The following is an 18495-nucleotide window of genomic DNA, read 5'->3' as shown; positions in this document are numbered from 1 at the left end:
TGTTGTTGCTTTAATTCACATTCCCCTGCCTGCTTGTAGGATTGAGCACTCATTCATTGTGTTGAGGCCATCTGGATTTTCTTTTCTGTGCTACATCTTTTAGTGTTAGTACCAAAACATAACTAAGATTGTGATTGAAGTGAGAAATGAGCAGTATAACCTAGCGGTCCTGAAGAAAGCAGACTCTAACAAGCCACCTATCATTTGGGTCTTCCATTTTCTCATCTGTAACACAGGGCTAATAGAATCCACCTTAAAGCACTGTTGAGGATTAAATAAGATAATGCACATGAGGCTTTGAGGGCTTGGAGCACTCACAGACTGGTGGAGAAGGATGACATCTCAGTGCTTCCACTGCTACAGACCAGGAGGGCTGGCTGAGGGCAAGAACAAGTGAGGCAGTAGATAGGTGGCCTTGGGACTGTTAGGATTTGTCAGACAGAGTGGTGAAGGTCTTCCAGACAGATGAAGGCCGTATGGAAAACCCACAGAGGTGCCAGGGGCAGTTATAAAAGCTTTGTGTGTTGGAGGAGGCAGGTCCCTCTTGGGATGGAGCTGGCTCTGTCTTGTTCTGCTATTCCCAGACATGCTAAGGAGGTTGTATGATCAATTTGTTGTCTTAAATGAAGCAATTCTGTCAGCACCAAAGATAGACTATGGTACAAAGCTGGATTAGTTGCTGACAGGCTGTTTGGAAGCTGCAGAGGCTAAGTGGACTGTGGGGGTTTCCAAGAGTTGCCTCTGCTGGGCCCCTGGGCACAGGCTGTGAGGACAGTGCACAGTGCAGACACATGCCCTGCAGCAGGTGCACTATGCACCTGTCCTTGTCACTCTGCCCACAGCCTGCTGCCCTTTGCACATCTCCACCACCTCCAGAAGCCTCCCTTCCACCTTCGTTCTCTTCACTGGCTGCCACCTATTCTCATCCCAACCCCTTACCTCTCCCAGAGCCCAGGATTGGTCGGGGGCTCAAAAGAGAGAGAAGGGTGTGGGAGCAGCCTCCCAGCAGTGTTCTCTGCCCCACATTTGAGAGGGACCACCATCCACCCACACTGCTTAAGCTGCATGGGACCCTGGGGCGCCTGGGTGGCTCAGTCGGTTCAGCATCTGACTCTTGGTTTCGGCTCCGGTTGTGATCTCATGGGTCATGGGACTGAGTCTGCTTCAGGCTCAGTGCTCAGCATGGAGTCTGCTTAAGATTCTCTCCCTCTGCTCTGCCCCCCTCAAATAAATAAATCTTTTAAAAAAAGCTTTATGGGACCCTGTTATTATAAGACCATAAGAATCACCACCACCTGTAGCACCCGTGTTATGAGGAAATATGTACCTGAAGAATTTGGCTTCTAAAGGAGAGTCTGAAACCTAACCCATTATCCATAGCCAGTGAATGCCACAGAGATGCAAAAAGAGGAGAATGTGTAGATTCTTATGGAGAAAGAGAAGATCTGATTTTTCTAGTTTCTGAAGAACTTCATATTTTTTAAAAAATAATTTATAAGTGGGATTTACAAAATATTAAATTATAAACATTTTATAAATTGTTAAAATGTCCATACTACCCAAAGCAATCTACAGATTTAATGTAATCTCTGTCTATATACCAAGAACACTTTTCACAGAACTAGGACAAACTCTCCTAAAATTTGTGTGGAACCACAAAAGACCCCATATAGCCAAAGCAATCTTGATAAAGAAGAACAAAGCTGGATGGGGCGCCTGGGTGGCACAGCGGTTAAGCATCTGCCTTCGGCTCAGGGCGTGATCCCGGCGTTATGGGATTGAGTCCCACATCAGGCTTCTCTGCTATGAGCCTGCTTCTTCCTCTCCCACAACCCCTGCTTGTGTTCCCTCTCTCGCTGGCTGTCTCTATCTCTGTCAAATAAATAAAAAAAATCTTAAAAAAAAAAAAGAAGAACAAAGCTGGAGGTATCGCAATCCCAGCTGTAGGTAACTACAAAGCTATAGTAATTAAAACATACTACTAGCACAAAATACTAGCTCAAAAATAGACACATAGATCAAGGGAACAGAACAGCTAGCCCAGACATAAACTCATGCTTATGTGGTCAGTTAACCTATGACAAAGGAGGCAAGCATATGGCGTGGAGAAAGACTCTTTAACAAATTGTGCTGGGAAAACTTTCTTACATCATACACAAAAATAAATTCAAGTGGATTAAAAACCTAAATGTGAGACCTGGAACCATAAAACTCCTAGAAGAAAGCATAGGCAATAATTTCTTTGACATTGGCCATAGCAGCATTTTTCTAGATATGTCTTTTCAGGCAAGGGAACCAAAAGGAAAAATAAACTATTGGGACTACACCAAAATAGAAAGCTTTTGTATAGCAAAAAAAAAAAAAAAAACCAAAAAAAAAACCATCACCAAAATAAAAAGGCAACCTACTGAATGGGGGAAGATATTTGCAAATGACATATCCAATAAGGGGTGAATATCCAAAATATATTTAAAAACTTACATAACTCAACAACAAAAAAACCCAAATAATCCAATTAAAAAATGGTCAGAGGACCTTAATAGACATTTTGCCAAAGAAGACATCCAGATGGCCAAAAGACACATAAAAAAATGCTCAACATCACAAATCATCAGGGAAATGCAAATCAAAACCACAGTGAAATATCACCTTATACTTGCCAGAATGGCTAAAATCAAAAATACAAGAAATAACAAGTGTCAGTGAGGATGTGGAGAAAAAGGAACCTTCATGCACTGCTGGTGGGAATGGAAATTGGTGCAGCCATTGTCGAAAACAGTATGGAGATTCCCCAAAAATTAAAAATAAGAGGTGATTGGATGTCTCAGTCGGTTAAATGTCTGACTCCTGATTTTGGCACAGGTCATGATCTTGGGGTCATGAGATTGAGCCCTGCATCAAGCTCTCTGCTCAGTGGGGATTCTGCTTGAGATTTTCTCCCTCTCCCTCTGCCCCTCCCCCCACTCATGCTCTCTCACTCTCTCTCTCTCTCTAAAAAGAAATAAATAAATCTTTTTTTAAAAATTAAAAATAGAATTACCATATGATCCAGTAATTCCACTATGGGGTATTTATCCATAGAAAACAAAAACACTAATTCAAAAAGATATCTGCCCCCCCCTAAGTTTATTGCAGTATTATTTATAATAGCCAAGATATGGAAGTAACCCAAGTATCCACTGATAGATGAATGGATAAAGAAGATGTGGTGTATTTACATGTAGTGGAATGTTACTCAGACAGAAAAAAGAATGAAATCTTGCCATTTGCAGCAACAGGGAAGAACCTAGAGGGTAGAATGTTAAGCCAAATAAGTCAATTAGAGAAAGCATATGAGATAGCATATGATTCCACTCATACATAGAATTTAAAAACCAAAGCAAATGAACAAAGAAAAAAAGAGACCAAAAAAACAGACTTAAATACAGAGAACAAACTGGTGGTTGCCAGAGGAGAAGAGGGTAGGGTATGAGTGAAATAAATAAAGAGGATGAAGAGTACACTTACCTTGATGAGCATTTAGTAACATAGAATTGTTTTTTTGTTTTATTTTTAGAAGGTTTTTATTTATTTGAGAGAGTGGGAGAGAGAGCGAGCAAAAGTGAGGGGAGGGGCTGAGAGAAAGGGAGAAGCAGACTCCTTGCTGAGCAGGGAGCCCAACGTGGGGCTCGATCCCAGGACCCTGAAATCATGACCTGAGCCAAAGGCAAGATGCTTAACCGACTGAGTCTGCTTGAGACTCGTATGTGTACAAAACTAACAGCACTGGTGCCCCAACATATAGAATTGTTGAATCATTATATTGTACACGTGAAGCTAATATAACACATGAGTTAATTATACTTAAGTAAAAAAAAAAAATTAAAGTGAGCAATGCATTGGTGTTTAGTACATTCACAATGTTGTGCCACTACCTCCTGTTTTATATTTTGTCTTTTGACATCTCAGTGGCTTTGAAAATGAAGTTGCATTCTATTCTTTTTTAAAGATCTCATTTATTTATTTGTCAGAGAGAGAGGGAACACAAGCAGGGGGAGAGGCAGGGAGAGGGAGAGGGAGAAGCAGGCTCTCCTCTGAGCAAGGGGCCTGATGTGGGACTCGATCCCAGGACCCTGGGATCATGACCTGGGCTGAAAGCAGGATGTGTACAGCTCAGTGTTTTTCAGTATATTCATGGAGTTGTGCAAGTATCCCCACTAACTAGTTCCAGAATATTTTTATCACCCCAAAAAGAAACCTCATGTCCATTAGCAGTCACTGACCACTCTGTCCAGCCTGTGGCAACCACTAATCTAACCACTTTATGTCTCTATGGATTTCCTTCTTCTGGACAATTCATTTGAACGGAATCATATGTGTTCTTTTTGTTTTTGGCTGCCTTCATATAGCAGAACATTTTCAAAATTCAACCGGGTTATAATATTTATCAGCATTTTGTTCCTTTTTGTAACTTAATAGTCCATCACATGGATATACCAAGTTTTGTTTATCCATTCATCAGTTGATGTCTGTTTTTGATATTATGAATAATCTGGGTAGTATCAGTCCTCCAACTGTGTTTTTCAATACTGTCTTGACTATTCTAGGCGTTCTTTTTTCTTTCCATATAAACTTTAAAATTAATTTGTTGATATCCATAAAATAACTTGCTGGGATTTTGATTGGGATTGTGTTGAATCTGTAGATGAATTTAGGAAAAATTTATATCTTAACACTATTGAGTCTTTCTATTCCTGAACATGGATATCTATTTAGATTTGACTTCTTTCAGCAGAGTTTTTAAGAAGTTTTCTTCGTATATATCTTGTACATACTTTGTTACATTTGCAATTAAGTATTTTACTTGTTTTAGTGTTGATGTAAATGATGGTGTGTTGGGTTTTTTTTAATTAATTTATTTATTTTAGAGAGAGAGAGCATGAACAGGAGGGGCAGAAGGAGAGGGAGAGAATCTCAAGCAGACTCCACGCTGAGCACAGAGCCCCAAGTGGGGTTTGATCTCAGGACTCTGAGATCATGACCTGAGCCAGAACAAAGAGTTAGACACTTAACCAACTTAGCCACCCAGGCGCCCCAATGGTGTTGTGTTTTTAATTTCAAATTCCATTTGTTCATTGCAAGTATATGGGGAAACGGTTCCTATATATTAAAAAAAAAAAAGCTTTTTTTATATTTTAATCTTGGAGTCTACATAGAAAACAGTGTCATCTGTGAACAAGGATGGTTTTTTCTTTCTTCCTAATTCATGTACTTTTATTTACTTTTCTTGTCTTATTTTATTAGCTAGTACTTTCAGTATAAAAGTGAATAGAAATAGTGTGAGGGAATTTCTTGCTCTATTCCTGATCTTAAGGGGAAAGCATCTATTCTCTCACCATTAAGTATGATGTTGGCTGTAGGGGTTTTGTTTATTTGTTTGTCATTCTTTCTGCTAAAGATAGTTTCTCTTCATTCCATATTTTTAAAGAAAACATGTTAGCTCTTCTACACTTCTTTTACTTTACACTTTCTACCTTTCTGCAGTTGTTTCTATACTTTATATCTGTAAGATTGATGATATTCTGTTCTATAACCATAATTAAGAGTGAACACTTTGTCTACAGATTTTCTTTTCTTTTTCTACAGTTTGACTTTCAGTGGTATTTTTATTATATAAAAATGAATATATATATATTTTTTCACTGAACACAGGAAACTAATATATCGCACTTCTATTTTCTTTCTTGTGTGATTTCTCATTAATTTTATATTGACTTTTATTTTCCTTGCATTGTCTTCACTACATCCTTCCCCCCCCCCCCGCCCCAAATCTCAAAAAAAGTGACAAATCATTGGAGTGTTCCTTTGTAATTTCCCTCCTACAGCTCCCTCTATGGGAGGGATTCCCCATGATTCCCTCCAAATCATTCTTGACTAGTTGCTTTTCTCTCAGCTATTGTCCTGGGACCCTCATATTAATCATTTAGATTTTTTTTTTTTAAGATTTTATTATTTTTTTTATTTGATGCAGAGACAGCCAGTGAGAGAGACAGTCAGTGAAAGAGAGAGCCAGCGAGAGAGAGAGACAAGCAGGGGGAGTGGGAGAGGAAGAAGCAGGCTCCCAGCAGAAGAACCTGATGTGGGGCTCAATCCCAGAATGCTGGGATCACGCCCTGAGCCGAAGGCAGACACTTAATGACTGAGCCACCCAGGCGCCCTAATCATTTAGATTTAATTAACTGTTTCCTACATAAGGCTTCTTTTTTTTTTCTGCTATACATTTATTGTGTAAGCTTTATGACAAAAGTGTCACATAGAAATTGAAATTTTTAAAAAGAAAATGTAGAGTATTATTAATCATCTTATGTAAACTTGATTTTTTTGTGATACAAATTATATTGGATCTGCCTTATTCTTTCTTTCTTTTTTTTTTTATTATATTATGTTAGTCACCATACAGTACATCCCTGGTTTCTGATGTAAAGTTCAATGATTCATTAGTTGCGTATAACACTCAGTGCACCATGCAATACGTGCCCTCCTTACTACCCATCACCAGTCTATCCCATTCCCCCACCCCCCTCCCCTCTGAAGCCCTCAGTTTGTTTCTCAGAGTCCATAGTTTCTCATGCTTCATTCCCCCTTCTGATTACCCCCCCCCCCCTTTCTTTATCCCTTTCTAAGGCTTCTTTATTGGTTTATTCCACCTGTGGGTTTTTGTACATGTTCTTTACCAAATTGAGGAAGTCTTCTCTGTTCCTAGATTGCTGAAAGTTTTTATCATGACTGGATGTTGGATTTTGTCGAATTATTTTTATACATCTATTGATATGATCATATGTTTTTTTCTTTAGTCCATTAATATGATAGATTACATTAATTGAGTTTTTTTAAATATTGAACCAGCCTTGTATCCCTGGAATAAATCCCACATCTGGTCATGTTACATTTTTTTAATATATAGTTGGATTAGATTTGCTAATATTTTGTAAAGAACTTTGCATCTCTGTTCTTGAGAGATGTTATTCTGTAGTTTTCTTTTCATGTAATGTCTTTATCTGGTTTTGTATTAGGGTAATGCCATCCTCATAGAATGAGTTTAGGAAGTATTCTTTATGCTTATATTTTCTGAAGAGATTGTAGAGGATTGGTATCATTTCTTCCTTAAATGTTTGGTAGAATTCACCAGTGAACACTTCCGAAGCCTGGTGCTTTCTGTTTTAGAAGATTATGAATTATTGACTCCATTTCTATAATAGATGTAAGCCTATTCAGATCATCTATTTCTTCTTGTGTGAGTTTTGATAGATTGTGTATTTCAAGGAATTGGTCCATTTCACATAATTTAGCAAATTTGGGGGCATAGAGTCATTCTTGACATTCTTTTATTGTCCTTTCAACTTCTATGGGATCAGTAATGATGGCCCTTCTTTCATTTCTGATAGAAATAATTTTTTTCTTCTTCTTTATTCTTGATTAGCCTAGCTGGAAGTTTATCAATTTTTATTGATCTTTTATTGACCAACTTTTGGGTTTTTTAAATTTCTATTGAATTCTTATTTTTAATTTTATTGATTTCTGTTCTAATTTTTGTTATTGCTTATATTCTCCTTGCTTTGGTTTTAATTTGCTTCTCTTTTCTTTTTTTCTAAGATGAAAACTTAGATTATTGATCTTAGATATCTTCTAGTATATGCATACAGTAGAATAAATTTCTCTCTAAGCATTTTTTATGTGTTTTTATTTTCATTTAGTTCAAAATATTTTAAAATTTCTCTTGATATTTATTCTTTGACCCATGTGTTACTTAGAAGTACATTATTTAATCTCCAATTATCTGGGAGTTTTTCAGCTATCTTTCTTTATTGACTTCTGTTTAATTTCATTATGGTCTAAGAGCATACTTAGTATGATTTCTGTATGATTTCTATAATTTTAAATGTATTTTATGCCCCACTTTGTGGTCTATCTTGATGGATGCTCCATGTGAGCTTGAGAAAAATGTTTGTTCTGCTGTCATTGGGTGGCATATTCTATAAATGCCAATTAGATCCAGTTGATTGATGGTGCTGTTTAGTTCAACTATGTCTTTATGATTTTCTGCCTTTGGATCTATCATTTATAGAAGGGTATTGATGTCTCAAAGAATAATAAATAAAATATAATGGTGGGTTTGTTTATTTCTCCTTGAAGTGCTATCATTTTGCTTCACATATTTTCACAGTCTGTTGTTAGGCACATACACATTAAGGATTGTTATATCTTCTTGGCAAATTGACCCCTTTATTATTATTTAATGCCCTTCTCTGTCTCTGATAATTTTCCTTGATCTGAAGTCTGCTCTGCTTGAAAGTAATGTAACTATTTTAACTTTCTCTTATTAGTGTTATCAGGGTATATCTTTTTTTTATAACTTTACTTTTAATCTTTATGTGTCTTTACAGTTGAAATGGATTTCTTGTGGACAACATAGAGTTAGCTCTTGTTTTCTTGTCCACTCTGATAGTCTCTCTTCATTTGTGTTTTTAGACCATTCACATTTGAAGTCAATACTCGTATATAATTGGATTAATATCTATCATCTTTATAATTGTTTTCCATTCATTGGTCTTGTTTCTTGTTTCATCTTCCACCTTTTCTGCCTTTTCTCGTTTTAACTGAGCATTTTATGATTCTATTTTCTCCTCTCTCTCAGCATATTAACACTTTTTTTAAACATTCTTTAGTACACTTCCAACCAATCAAGTACAGTTTCAAATAACACTCTCCTGCTCCAGGGGTAGTACAGGTATCTTATAAGGATATTCTCAGTTCCTCCCTCCCATTCCTTAGAACATTGCTGACATTCACTTCATTTATCCATAAGGTATATTCAACTGAATACATTGTTGTTATTTTTATTTAAACAAACTATTATATTTTAGATTAATTTAGAATAACAAATGTAAAAGATTTTCTTTCACCTTCATTTATTCCTTCTCTAATGCTCTTTCTTTAGTTTATGTAGCTCCAGTTTCTGACCTATGTTATTTTCCTTCGCATGTCACCATTTCACTGTAGAGTTCCCTGTGGGTCTCTCTCTGAAGTTGTCCTGCAGGCCTCTGGGTGGGTCAGGTGGATATGTAAACACTGCTATCACAGTGCTGCCAGATCCTCTGATAAGAACCAGTTAACTAAGGATTAAGAGAAAACAAAACCCTAGCTGCAAAATAGCAAAGATTGGCCCAGCCTCCCATGCAGGAACACCCCAGACAAGGCAGAGGCTGGGGCACTGACCAGATCCCACTGACAGACAGAGAGGTACAGAGGCTCCCTGCCCTGCTCTCCAACCAGCTGTGGACTCACCCCATCTGACTCCATCAAAGTCATGCAGGGCTAGAGTCCTCACTACTTTGTGAAGTAACAGTAGTAGACAACCCTGTCTCAGCAACTCAGCCTTGCCCTACTCTGCCCGTCCCTGTCCCAGAAAGTCCAGTGATGGCTTGTCCAAAGATAGCCCCAAGCAGGCTCTTTCATCATCTGTAGGAAGTCAGTGCTGGGAGTTGGATAGCTCTCTGCAGCAGCTAAGTCAGCTGGGCATTGGTGTGGTGTGGACCTTGCAGAACACTGAGCATTTTCCCCAGGCAGGGCTTGAACAAACTCAGAGTACTGTGAGTCAGCCGCTCACTGAGAAATAACATCTGTCCATCTGCATGAGTGCTTCTAGGAAACAGAGCTTTGGTGAGGGGATGGTACTCACTGCTTCCCTCAGGTTGCCAGGCCTTCTCATCTCATTGCCCAAACATCAGCATCCAGACTATGCAAAGACTTCTTCCCAGTTTATTTTTTTAGGATGACAAAGTTTTGCAGCATTGATTTTTATTTCTTTGTATTTCTCACCACTTCTTAATATACCCCTTGTTAGTGGGTGGTGGTCTTGCTCACCGCGTGGGCACGAACTCAGCAAGTGCACATTTGTACTGTCTCCCTGGGAAGGCGTGGCCAAGTCCTGTCTTCAAACCAGGCTTTGGCCTCTAACTAGAAGGAAACACTTCTGAGCCCCAACTTCTTTCTGTCAGAACAAAAAGGTTGGAGAGGAGGGTGTGGCGGAGAGTTAAAAGTCACTGAAGAAAATACCAGAGCATGAAGCTGCTATGTGCCCTACTAGAAAGGAGTCCCTGCACTTCCCAGGAAGGAGCGTTTGAAAGAACCTTTTTAAAAAGGTGTTTTAATAAATATGTGATATACCTTTCCCAAGCCTAGTTATAAGAGATTTCTGTAAATAAGATAAGGAAAGTAAAAGCTTTTAATAGCAGATTGCAGCCAAATGATGTGTGGTGTCAGAACCTTCAAACTCTTACTTTTTTTTTTCCTTCTGACGATCATATAAATGAATGTTCTAGATACTAAAAGTTCAATAGTACACTTCCCAGTCTTCCCTTGAAATTTAGTTAGAGTTACCAGAAGGTATTTCCAGTGGTGTGTAGACCCCAGATGAAATAAATTTCTTCAACTGCGTCTTGTTCCCTACTAGAAGGAAATTGCTTAATCCCATCTAATTGTAAATGCAGTTAACACCCAAAGATACCTTGGGATAAAAAGGAATTTAGGGGCGCCTGGGTGGCTCAGTCTTTAAGCATCTCAGGTCATGATTCCAGAGTCCTGGGATTGAGCCTCACATTGGGCTCCCTGCTCGGCGGGAAGCCTGCTTCTCCCTCTCCCACCTTGTGTTCCCTCTCTCGCTGTCTTTCTCTGTCAAATAAATAATAAAAATCTTTTTTTTTAAAAAAAGAAAGGAACTTCAGTTGGTAGGAGTCTTCTTTTTATTAATTCATGTAGCAGACACTTACTAAGTACTGCTGGGCACACACGCCCATGGAATGGGAGTCGCGCATCCTGCTTGGCCCTACTTATGCCTCTGCCTATTGTGAATTGGTCAACACTCCTTTCCGGCTGTATTATAACCCATTACTGACTTTGCTTTTCATCCCTTTGACTCAGTCTTGATTAGATTTGCAAGGACAATGAAATTAGCTGGGACAGCCTTTTCAAAATCAAGATCTATTATTTTCATTTTTAAAAAGTCATTCAAGTGGGCATTGCACGAATGCATTTTAGTAAATCAAGCCTACTTTGTTCTAACAATTGTTTTAGCCTCTACAGATAAATTTTTTCCCAATGCTTGTTCTAGTGGGGAATGAAATTTTTGCTCCAGGAGTGGGAAGGATGATTCTTCTATTTTTCTGGAAACTTAGGTCACATCTTACTTCTTTTCAAATGTCTAGTTTAACCACTTTTCAACAGGAATGGTCTGTGATTTGCCAGCATATCTAGATGATATCTATAATGCTTCACATTTCAACAAAGTAGACTATCTCAATCTCCTGTTTAAAATTCTTCACTGGCTTCTCATGTCTTCCAAGTCTACAATCCCCAGCAAAATCCTGGATGACTTGGGTCTCCTAACCTCACAGCCATGTCACCTACTTTCCTTCATGCCCCTTTGGCCTCCAGCCCTGCCTCAGGGTGCAGGGTCAGCCTGTGCCCCCCCACCCCACCTGCAGCCCCACTTCATGTCTCTTCTTTGGGGAAACCTTCCCTGACCTCAAGTAGCATAGAGAGCCTCTCTTCTCTACTTCCAGGGGCCTTTTCCATTTCTCAATTTAGCATTTATTTCATGATAATTTTTAATAGACTATTTTTAGAGCAGTTTTAAGTTTACAGGAAAGTTGAGCAGAAGGTACAGAGATTCCCCATACCCTACACATGTACTCCATCCCCCACTATCAACATCCCCCACCTGGGTGGTACATTTGTTATAGTTGATGAGCCTACATTATCACATAATAATCACCCAAAGTCCAGAGTTTACATTAGAGTTCACTCTTGGTGTTGTACATTCTATGGGTTTAGACAAATGTCTGACATGTATCCATCATTATGGTATCATACAGAATGGTTTCACTGACCTAAAAGTCCTCTGCTTCACCTATTCATCCCCCTGTCCCCCTTAACACCTCAACCACTGATCTTTTTACTGTCCGTATCTTTTTTTGTTTTCTGTCTTTATAGTTTTGCTTTTTCCAGAACGTCGTATAGGTGGAATCATGCAGTATATAGCTTTTTCAAAGTGGCTTCTTTCACTAAGCAATGTGCGTTAAGTTCTTTCCACGTCTTTTCATGGTTTGGTAGCTCATTTCTTTTCGGTGCTGAATAATATTCCATTGTCTGGAAGTACCACAGTTTATTTATCCATTCATCTACTAAAAGACAGCTTGGTTGCTTCCAAGTTGTGGCAATTAAGAATAAAGCTGCTATAAACAGCTTTATACAGGTGTTTGTGTGGACATAAGTTTTCAGCTCCTTTGGATAAATACCACCAAGTGCAATTGCTGGATCATATGGTATGACTATGTTTAGTTTTATAAGAAACTGCCAAAATGTCTTCCAAAGTAGCTATACCATTTTGCATTCCTACCAACCAGGAATGAGAGTTCCTGTTGCTCCACATTCTTACCAGTGTTCTGGATTTTGGCCATTCTAATAGGTATGGAGTGTTGTCTCGTTGTTGGGTGGTTTTTTTGTTTTTGTTTTTGTTTTTTGTTTGTTTTTTTACTTATTGTAGTTGACTCACAATGTTACATGAGTTTCAGGTGTACAACATAATGATTTGACAACTTTATTCATTATGCTATGCTCACTGCAAATGTAGCTACCATCTGTCATCATACAGCTCTACAGTCCCACTGACTATATTCTCTATTTTGTAGCTTCGTCCTCATTACATTCATTCCATAACTGGAAGCGTATATCCCCCCAGTCCTTCCTCCTCTGGCAATTACCACTTTGTTCACTGTATTTATGGTTTGTTTCTGCTTTTTGTTTATTTGTTTTGTTTTTTAGATTCCACATATGAGTGAAATCATATAGTATTTGTCTTTCTCTGACTTATTTCACTTAGCATAAAACCCTCTAGGCCCATCCATTTTGTTGCAAACGGCAAGATCGCATTCTTTTTTTTTTGGCTGAATAATATTTCATTGTATATATACATACCACATCTTTTTTATCCATTCCTCTATGCATGGACACTTGGGCTCTTAACATAATTTAGCTATTGTAAATAATGTTGCTATAAACACCGGGGTGGGTATATCTTTTCAAATTAGTGTTTTTGTTTTCTTTGGGTAAATATCTAGTAAGGGAATTACTAGATCACATGGAAGCTGTATTTTTAACTTTTTGAGAAGCCTCCATACTGTTTTCCACAGTGGCTGCACCAATTTACATCCCCACCAACAGTGCACTAGGGTTCCTTTTTTCCACATCCTCACCAACACTTGTTTTCTCTCATCTTTTTGATCTTAGCCATCCTGACCGGGGAGGTGATATCTCACTGTGATTGTGATCTGTGTCTCCCTGATGCTGAGTGATGTTGAGCATCTGTTCATGTGTCTGTTGGCCATCCAAATGTCTTCTTTGGAAAAACGTCTATTCAGGTCCGCTGCCCATTTTTAGTTGCGTTGTTTGAATTTTTCTGGTGTTCTTGTTTTAATTTGCATTTCCCTAATCACATGATGTTCGACATCTTTCATATGCTTATTTGCCATCTGTATAGCATCTTTGCTGAGGCGTCTATGAAGGTCTTAGGCCCATCTTTTAATTGGGTTGTTTGTGTTGTGAGTTTTAAGAGTTCTTTGTATATTTTGGATAACAGTCGGTTATCAGATGTGTTTTTTGTGAATATTTTCTCCCATATTCATGCTGTTTTTCTCATTATTTGTTCATCTCGACCACACTATGGAGTTCACAAGAGTAGGGGCTGTAGCATTCATCGTTATATTTTTTGTGTATTTCTCTTTCCTTATCAAAGAAGTAGAAACTAAAATAAGGAATTTCATTATACCTATTAAGGAGGCAAATACTGAGGTGATGCTAGGATACAACTCAGTGAGGCTAGCACTCTGTAAATGGATGGTGAAAGTGTGAATCAGAAAGTCCTTGGGGAAACACTTTCTAAAAGGGTGTTTCTGTATCTCCAGTACTCATATCCTTGGCAGAGTGATTCTGCTTCCAGGAATCTGTCCTAAGGGAGGTGTATCAGTACAGGAAAGGCCTTATGTGGAAGGCTGTCCGCTGCCCCAGACCTGTATGTCCAATGTGGAGGGAACTGTGACACATCACCTGAATGGAATATCGATAAGACAGTCCCTACAACAGCCCTACAGCAACCTACAAAGTAGAATGAGACATTGCCCTGACAATTTGCTTATGATGATTTCAGTATGCATGCATCTGGAAAAAGAGACTAAAAAGACGAGGCAGAATGGAGATACTTGGTTGGGTAGTAATGTGGGCAAATTTTAAAACTTTTTATTGTTGTAGTTTTGTTTGTGCAGTACGTGGAAATTATAAAAAGCTTGGGAACATTTATATGAACTCATAAGTGAGAAAAATAGTCTGAGGAATCTCTTGTTACCATCTATGTCTTAAGGGGCAAAGAGAAGTTGGGAGGGAAGACACTGCCTCTGGGACTCCAGCTTTTGCTTTCTATTGGGCCTAGGCACTGTGGTTGGTGTAGATGGCAGCACTGCTTTCTCATGGCCCACTTGTGACCTGTGTGGCAACGAGAGATTGGAACAGAGCCCAGGAGACAGGTAAGGGTGTAGGAGCTGGCCTGAAAGACCCCAGGGCGGCCACAGCCACTCCTAGGGGTTCCACTGCCGCACTGTCTCGGGACAGCTTCCCGTGCTAAGGGCCAGGCATGAGCTCCCACTGGGAAAGCAAGTTCTTCCACTGGCAGGTGGGAGGCCATGGCACTTAGATGTGCTTACTTCTTTATAACATGGACTTTTGCTGGTCCTTTCAGTTGCTCCTGTCTTAAATGAGAAAAGAGGCAGGTTTTGTACTCAGCTCCTTTATTATCAGCTAGGAGAAAAAAGAAAAACTCAGGGCAAACCTGAATGAATGAGACAAACTTGGTAACTGTACAGCTTGTCTTTTGCAGGGGTGGTGCAGACTTTTCCAGGGACCAGCGAACAGCTACATAAACAGACAGTCCTTCCCTGACCAGAGTATATCCTCCCTTGTGCTCTGGGAGCTGGGGCTGGTTATCAATGTAGTTCTGAGCCAGTTCCCCAGCCTCCCAGGGTAACTTTGTCACCCGACAGTCAGAAAGGGGCATGCTCATTACTTTTCTGCTTCTTAATAACTAAAGAACAATGTTTTCTTGATGCCTCCTGGGTTGATGGTCTTATGTATAAACAAGTCATCACTGGATTGTTTTAGAGACAATAAGAGATTGTATCACGGGTTTACTTGGTAGCAGTAAGGAGCGTAGCTACTGGTGATTAGAAGTACGTTTTCCTGTTCAGGCAGCTGGGAAGCCCTGACTTCCCCTTACTGAGCACAGGGCCTCCACTTCGCTTCATGGGATGTTTGCTGTCATCCTCTCTGCCCAGCCTGAATGAGGCTTCCCTGGTTGAGTGTCCCTTCCGCCCCCTGGGGCGTCAGTTGCCCCTGTAGCCGTTAGCCGGAAGCTGACGCTGATCCCTCAGAACAGGCTGAGCTTCTTCAGGCCTATTTCAGGAACTTGGTTTCTGAGAGTAAATCTCCCTTTTCTATATCAGCAAACACTCGAGTTTAGAAAAAAATGCCTGTCTACTGCTGGACTCTTCTGATTTGTGCCTTTTTCAAGTCTTACCTTCCCTGTGTGTTTCCAAACAACAGAGGCACCTTTTCCTGTGGGGACTGCTCCCGTGTGGTCACCTCTCCTCTTCTCAGAAGGCACCTGCAGGTGTTCCTGGACTGTCCCTCTCGACCCCAGTGCACAGTGAGGGTCAAGGTAGGAGCGGTGCGGGAGCCCATGTGCATCCAACTTCACCTCATGGAGTTGCTCCCGCACTAGCCAAGGGGGCAGCATCTGTTGTTCCTTCCCTGGGGAGGGGAGGGGACGGACACCCCCTCAGGAAAGCAGTCTTTCCACATCTGTGGCTCTGAGGTGAAAGCTGCTACAGAGATGAAGGTTGTTTAGGTTGAACATCCATCTCCACGCGTGGGCGTGGGCGTGGGCGTGGGCACTTGCCCCAGTCCTGGGAGTTTAATCAGCCTGCCCCACTGTTATTGCAGCTGTCCCAGACCAGTATTTCTTCACTCCTGAGGTTTGCTGCCTGCGAGGATGGGGTAAGTCCAGGGACATGCAGCCCAGGTGTGCACCCCTGTGTTCTTAAGCCCCGAGTCAGTGGATCATCTCCAGGTGAAGGTCCCTGTCCCAGGTACTTGCAATTACAACAAAGTGCCACAATATCATTGTGTGCGTGCTAAGTGTTTAGACTATACGAAGACATGGATAAGTCTTACTGCTGTCATTCCCTGACAAATACCTGTGTCTGTTCATGAGATCCTTTCCTTCTTGGAACTGAGGTGATTTCCTGACCAACCTTGCAGTAGATACATGAATATGCCCCCCTGGCTTTGATTATAGTTAGACCGGTGACATTTCAAGTCCGACTGCCGTGATTCATGTTAATAGAACAGAAATATCTGAGACACACACTCTGTGTTTTTTAATTGCTGAGTATTTCAGAATCTGAGTAACTGGAAACTTGACCATTATTTCTCAGAACTGTTTTGCCTTCCCTGAGAGTTACCATGGTGTGAGGCTTAGTAAAGTGGTGTGTTCCTCCAAGAAAACCACCACCTAAATATATATAACTTATGATCTAGAGACAGTTTCTTCCTTGTGAAATTTGGCCCTCATAAACAAGAGAGGTCTCTCCTTGAGACGCCAACTTTGCCTTGTCAAAACCATTTAAAAGCACCACAAGTGGCTTCAGGAATCACTGAACCCCAGAAAAGAGCACTGGGGATGACTGACCACTGGGGTGATGCCAGGGCACAGCCCCCAGGTCACAAAAGTTATCCATGGCCAGCGTTAGGGTCCACATCCAAGTAGCAGAGTTGGGCCAGCTGGGGAGGTTGTGGTGAGAAGGGGGCTGATCATCTACAGAACTTTCTGATAGGGGTCCTATGGTCAAATTTCAGCTCCGATTCCAGTCAGAATACAAGGCTGAATTTATCCATCCTGTGGAGCGTGAGGGGCTTCTGTCTCCGGTGGCTGCCAGCCTTTGCCCCCTGGGAGGGGCTGGCAGTATGAGGAGGCAGAACAGCCATTTGCATTCATTCCTCAAAACCATGGCTCTCAAAGTTTGGATTAAATCAGAACGTGGATAAAGCCATGAATAGGATCCTTGAGGATCACTGGTCTGACTATGGTTTCCAACCCCGATTTCAGGGTGGAGCTGTCTGTGGAGCTCTAAAAAGAGTTTCTGGCTGCCTCCCTGGAATAAAGCCCACCAGCCTGGGCATAGTTTCCTAAAGCAACTCCATGACACCCCCAGCCCAGCCCCAGACCTTTATCTAAAGGGCTGTTTCACATGTAGGGACTGATGTGTAGAGCAGGCCGTAGGAGGATTTATGAGCTAGTATTCCCTGATTGTTTACAAGTAAAATGTAAGTAAATGACTCTAACGGACTAAGAACTGTGCTCACCACTTTTCTCACATGTTGCCTTATTTAATCTCTCCAGTATCTCAGTGGAGCAGAATTCACATTTTACCGCTGAAGAAACAAGAGTGCAGGGCTTACAGTCACAGTCTTTGTTGGGTGCATTGTTATCCCCACAAGTGACCACCTAACAGAGTGGGGGGAGGTGACAGGGATCCTTGTGCGTACGTTTCTATTCTTCCTGAAGTTTCTATGTTTAATGTGTGACAAGACAGTGGTATCTGTTGGCTGATCCCTTGTCCCCTCATCTCTCAGTCTTTGAGGTAGGGGAGGAGGAAGAAAGAAGGGCATGATGTTGGGTAAGGCTGATGAATTGGAGGGGGCTTTAAACAAGTGCTCCAGATGGCAGATCCAAGTTCTCAGGGAAGATATTTCCATGGAAAAGGTTGGGGAAGTGTTGGGGAAAACTCCTGCTTAAGGAGAACACATAGGAAATGAACCAAAACCCACAACCTAAACAAACAAAACCCAACAGCACTTGGGATGGTGCATAGCTCCCTGGAGTCCCACACAGCACAGAGGTGCTCTGTCTGCCCTGAAGTTCCTCAGGTGGCCTTGGCTGGGTCCTACCAGACTCAGGCCTGATCTCCCACTGGTTTCTCACAGGCTCCCCAGGAGAGCAGCCTGGTGCTTCTTCTAGGAAGCTTCCAGCCATGGGCTGCCCTTGACTACCCTACCTCCCTGTGGGGACCCAGAGACCAGGAGGAGGCCCTGGCAGAAATCCTGCCTCTACATTTGATTTCCTTCTGACTGAGGCTGACTTGTACCTCTCGCACATTACACTTCTTGACTATGGAGTGCCTGTAGGCAAAACCCTATTTATAAAGTGCTCAAGAGGGCGTGTGTACAGCCCTCTGTGTGTGTGTGTGTGTATCTTAGTGTAGATGGGTTTGCCCATGGGTGTGCTTGAATGTGTGTATACACCTGTGTGTGCTCATGTGTACGTGAGGGTGCCTGAGTGTGTGCCTGTGG

General features: G+C 41.0%; 1 protein-coding gene across 4 annotated transcripts in view; it reads left to right on the top strand.

The window, feature by feature from the left end:
* SPIDR (scaffold protein involved in DNA repair) overlaps positions 1 to 18495 on the top strand; it is a 486766-nt gene that overhangs the window by 464656 nt on the left and 3615 nt on the right. For 3 of the 4 annotated variants that reach the window (XM_045789117.2, XM_087864884.1, XM_087864886.1), the window contains 3 exons: positions 14522 to 14615; positions 15688 to 15802; positions 16087 to 16140. The exons of the other annotated variant lie outside the window; for it this stretch is intronic. In XM_045789117.2, coding sequence (XP_045645073.1) covers positions 14522 to 14615; positions 15688 to 15802; positions 16087 to 16140 — 263 coding nt within the window. The remainder of the gene's footprint in view (positions 1 to 14521; positions 14616 to 15687; positions 15803 to 16086; positions 16141 to 18495) is intronic. 4 annotated transcript variants of the gene reach the window in all.

This window comes from Ursus americanus, chromosome 9 (genome assembly GCF_024610735.1).
Source record: "Ursus americanus isolate L20-20 chromosome 9, mUrsAme1.1.p, whole genome shotgun sequence".
NCBI lineage: Eukaryota > Metazoa > Chordata > Mammalia > Carnivora > Ursidae > Ursus > Ursus americanus.
The sequence above is the reverse complement of the archived record's forward strand: the minus strand, read 5'-3'. Positions and strand labels throughout refer to the sequence as shown.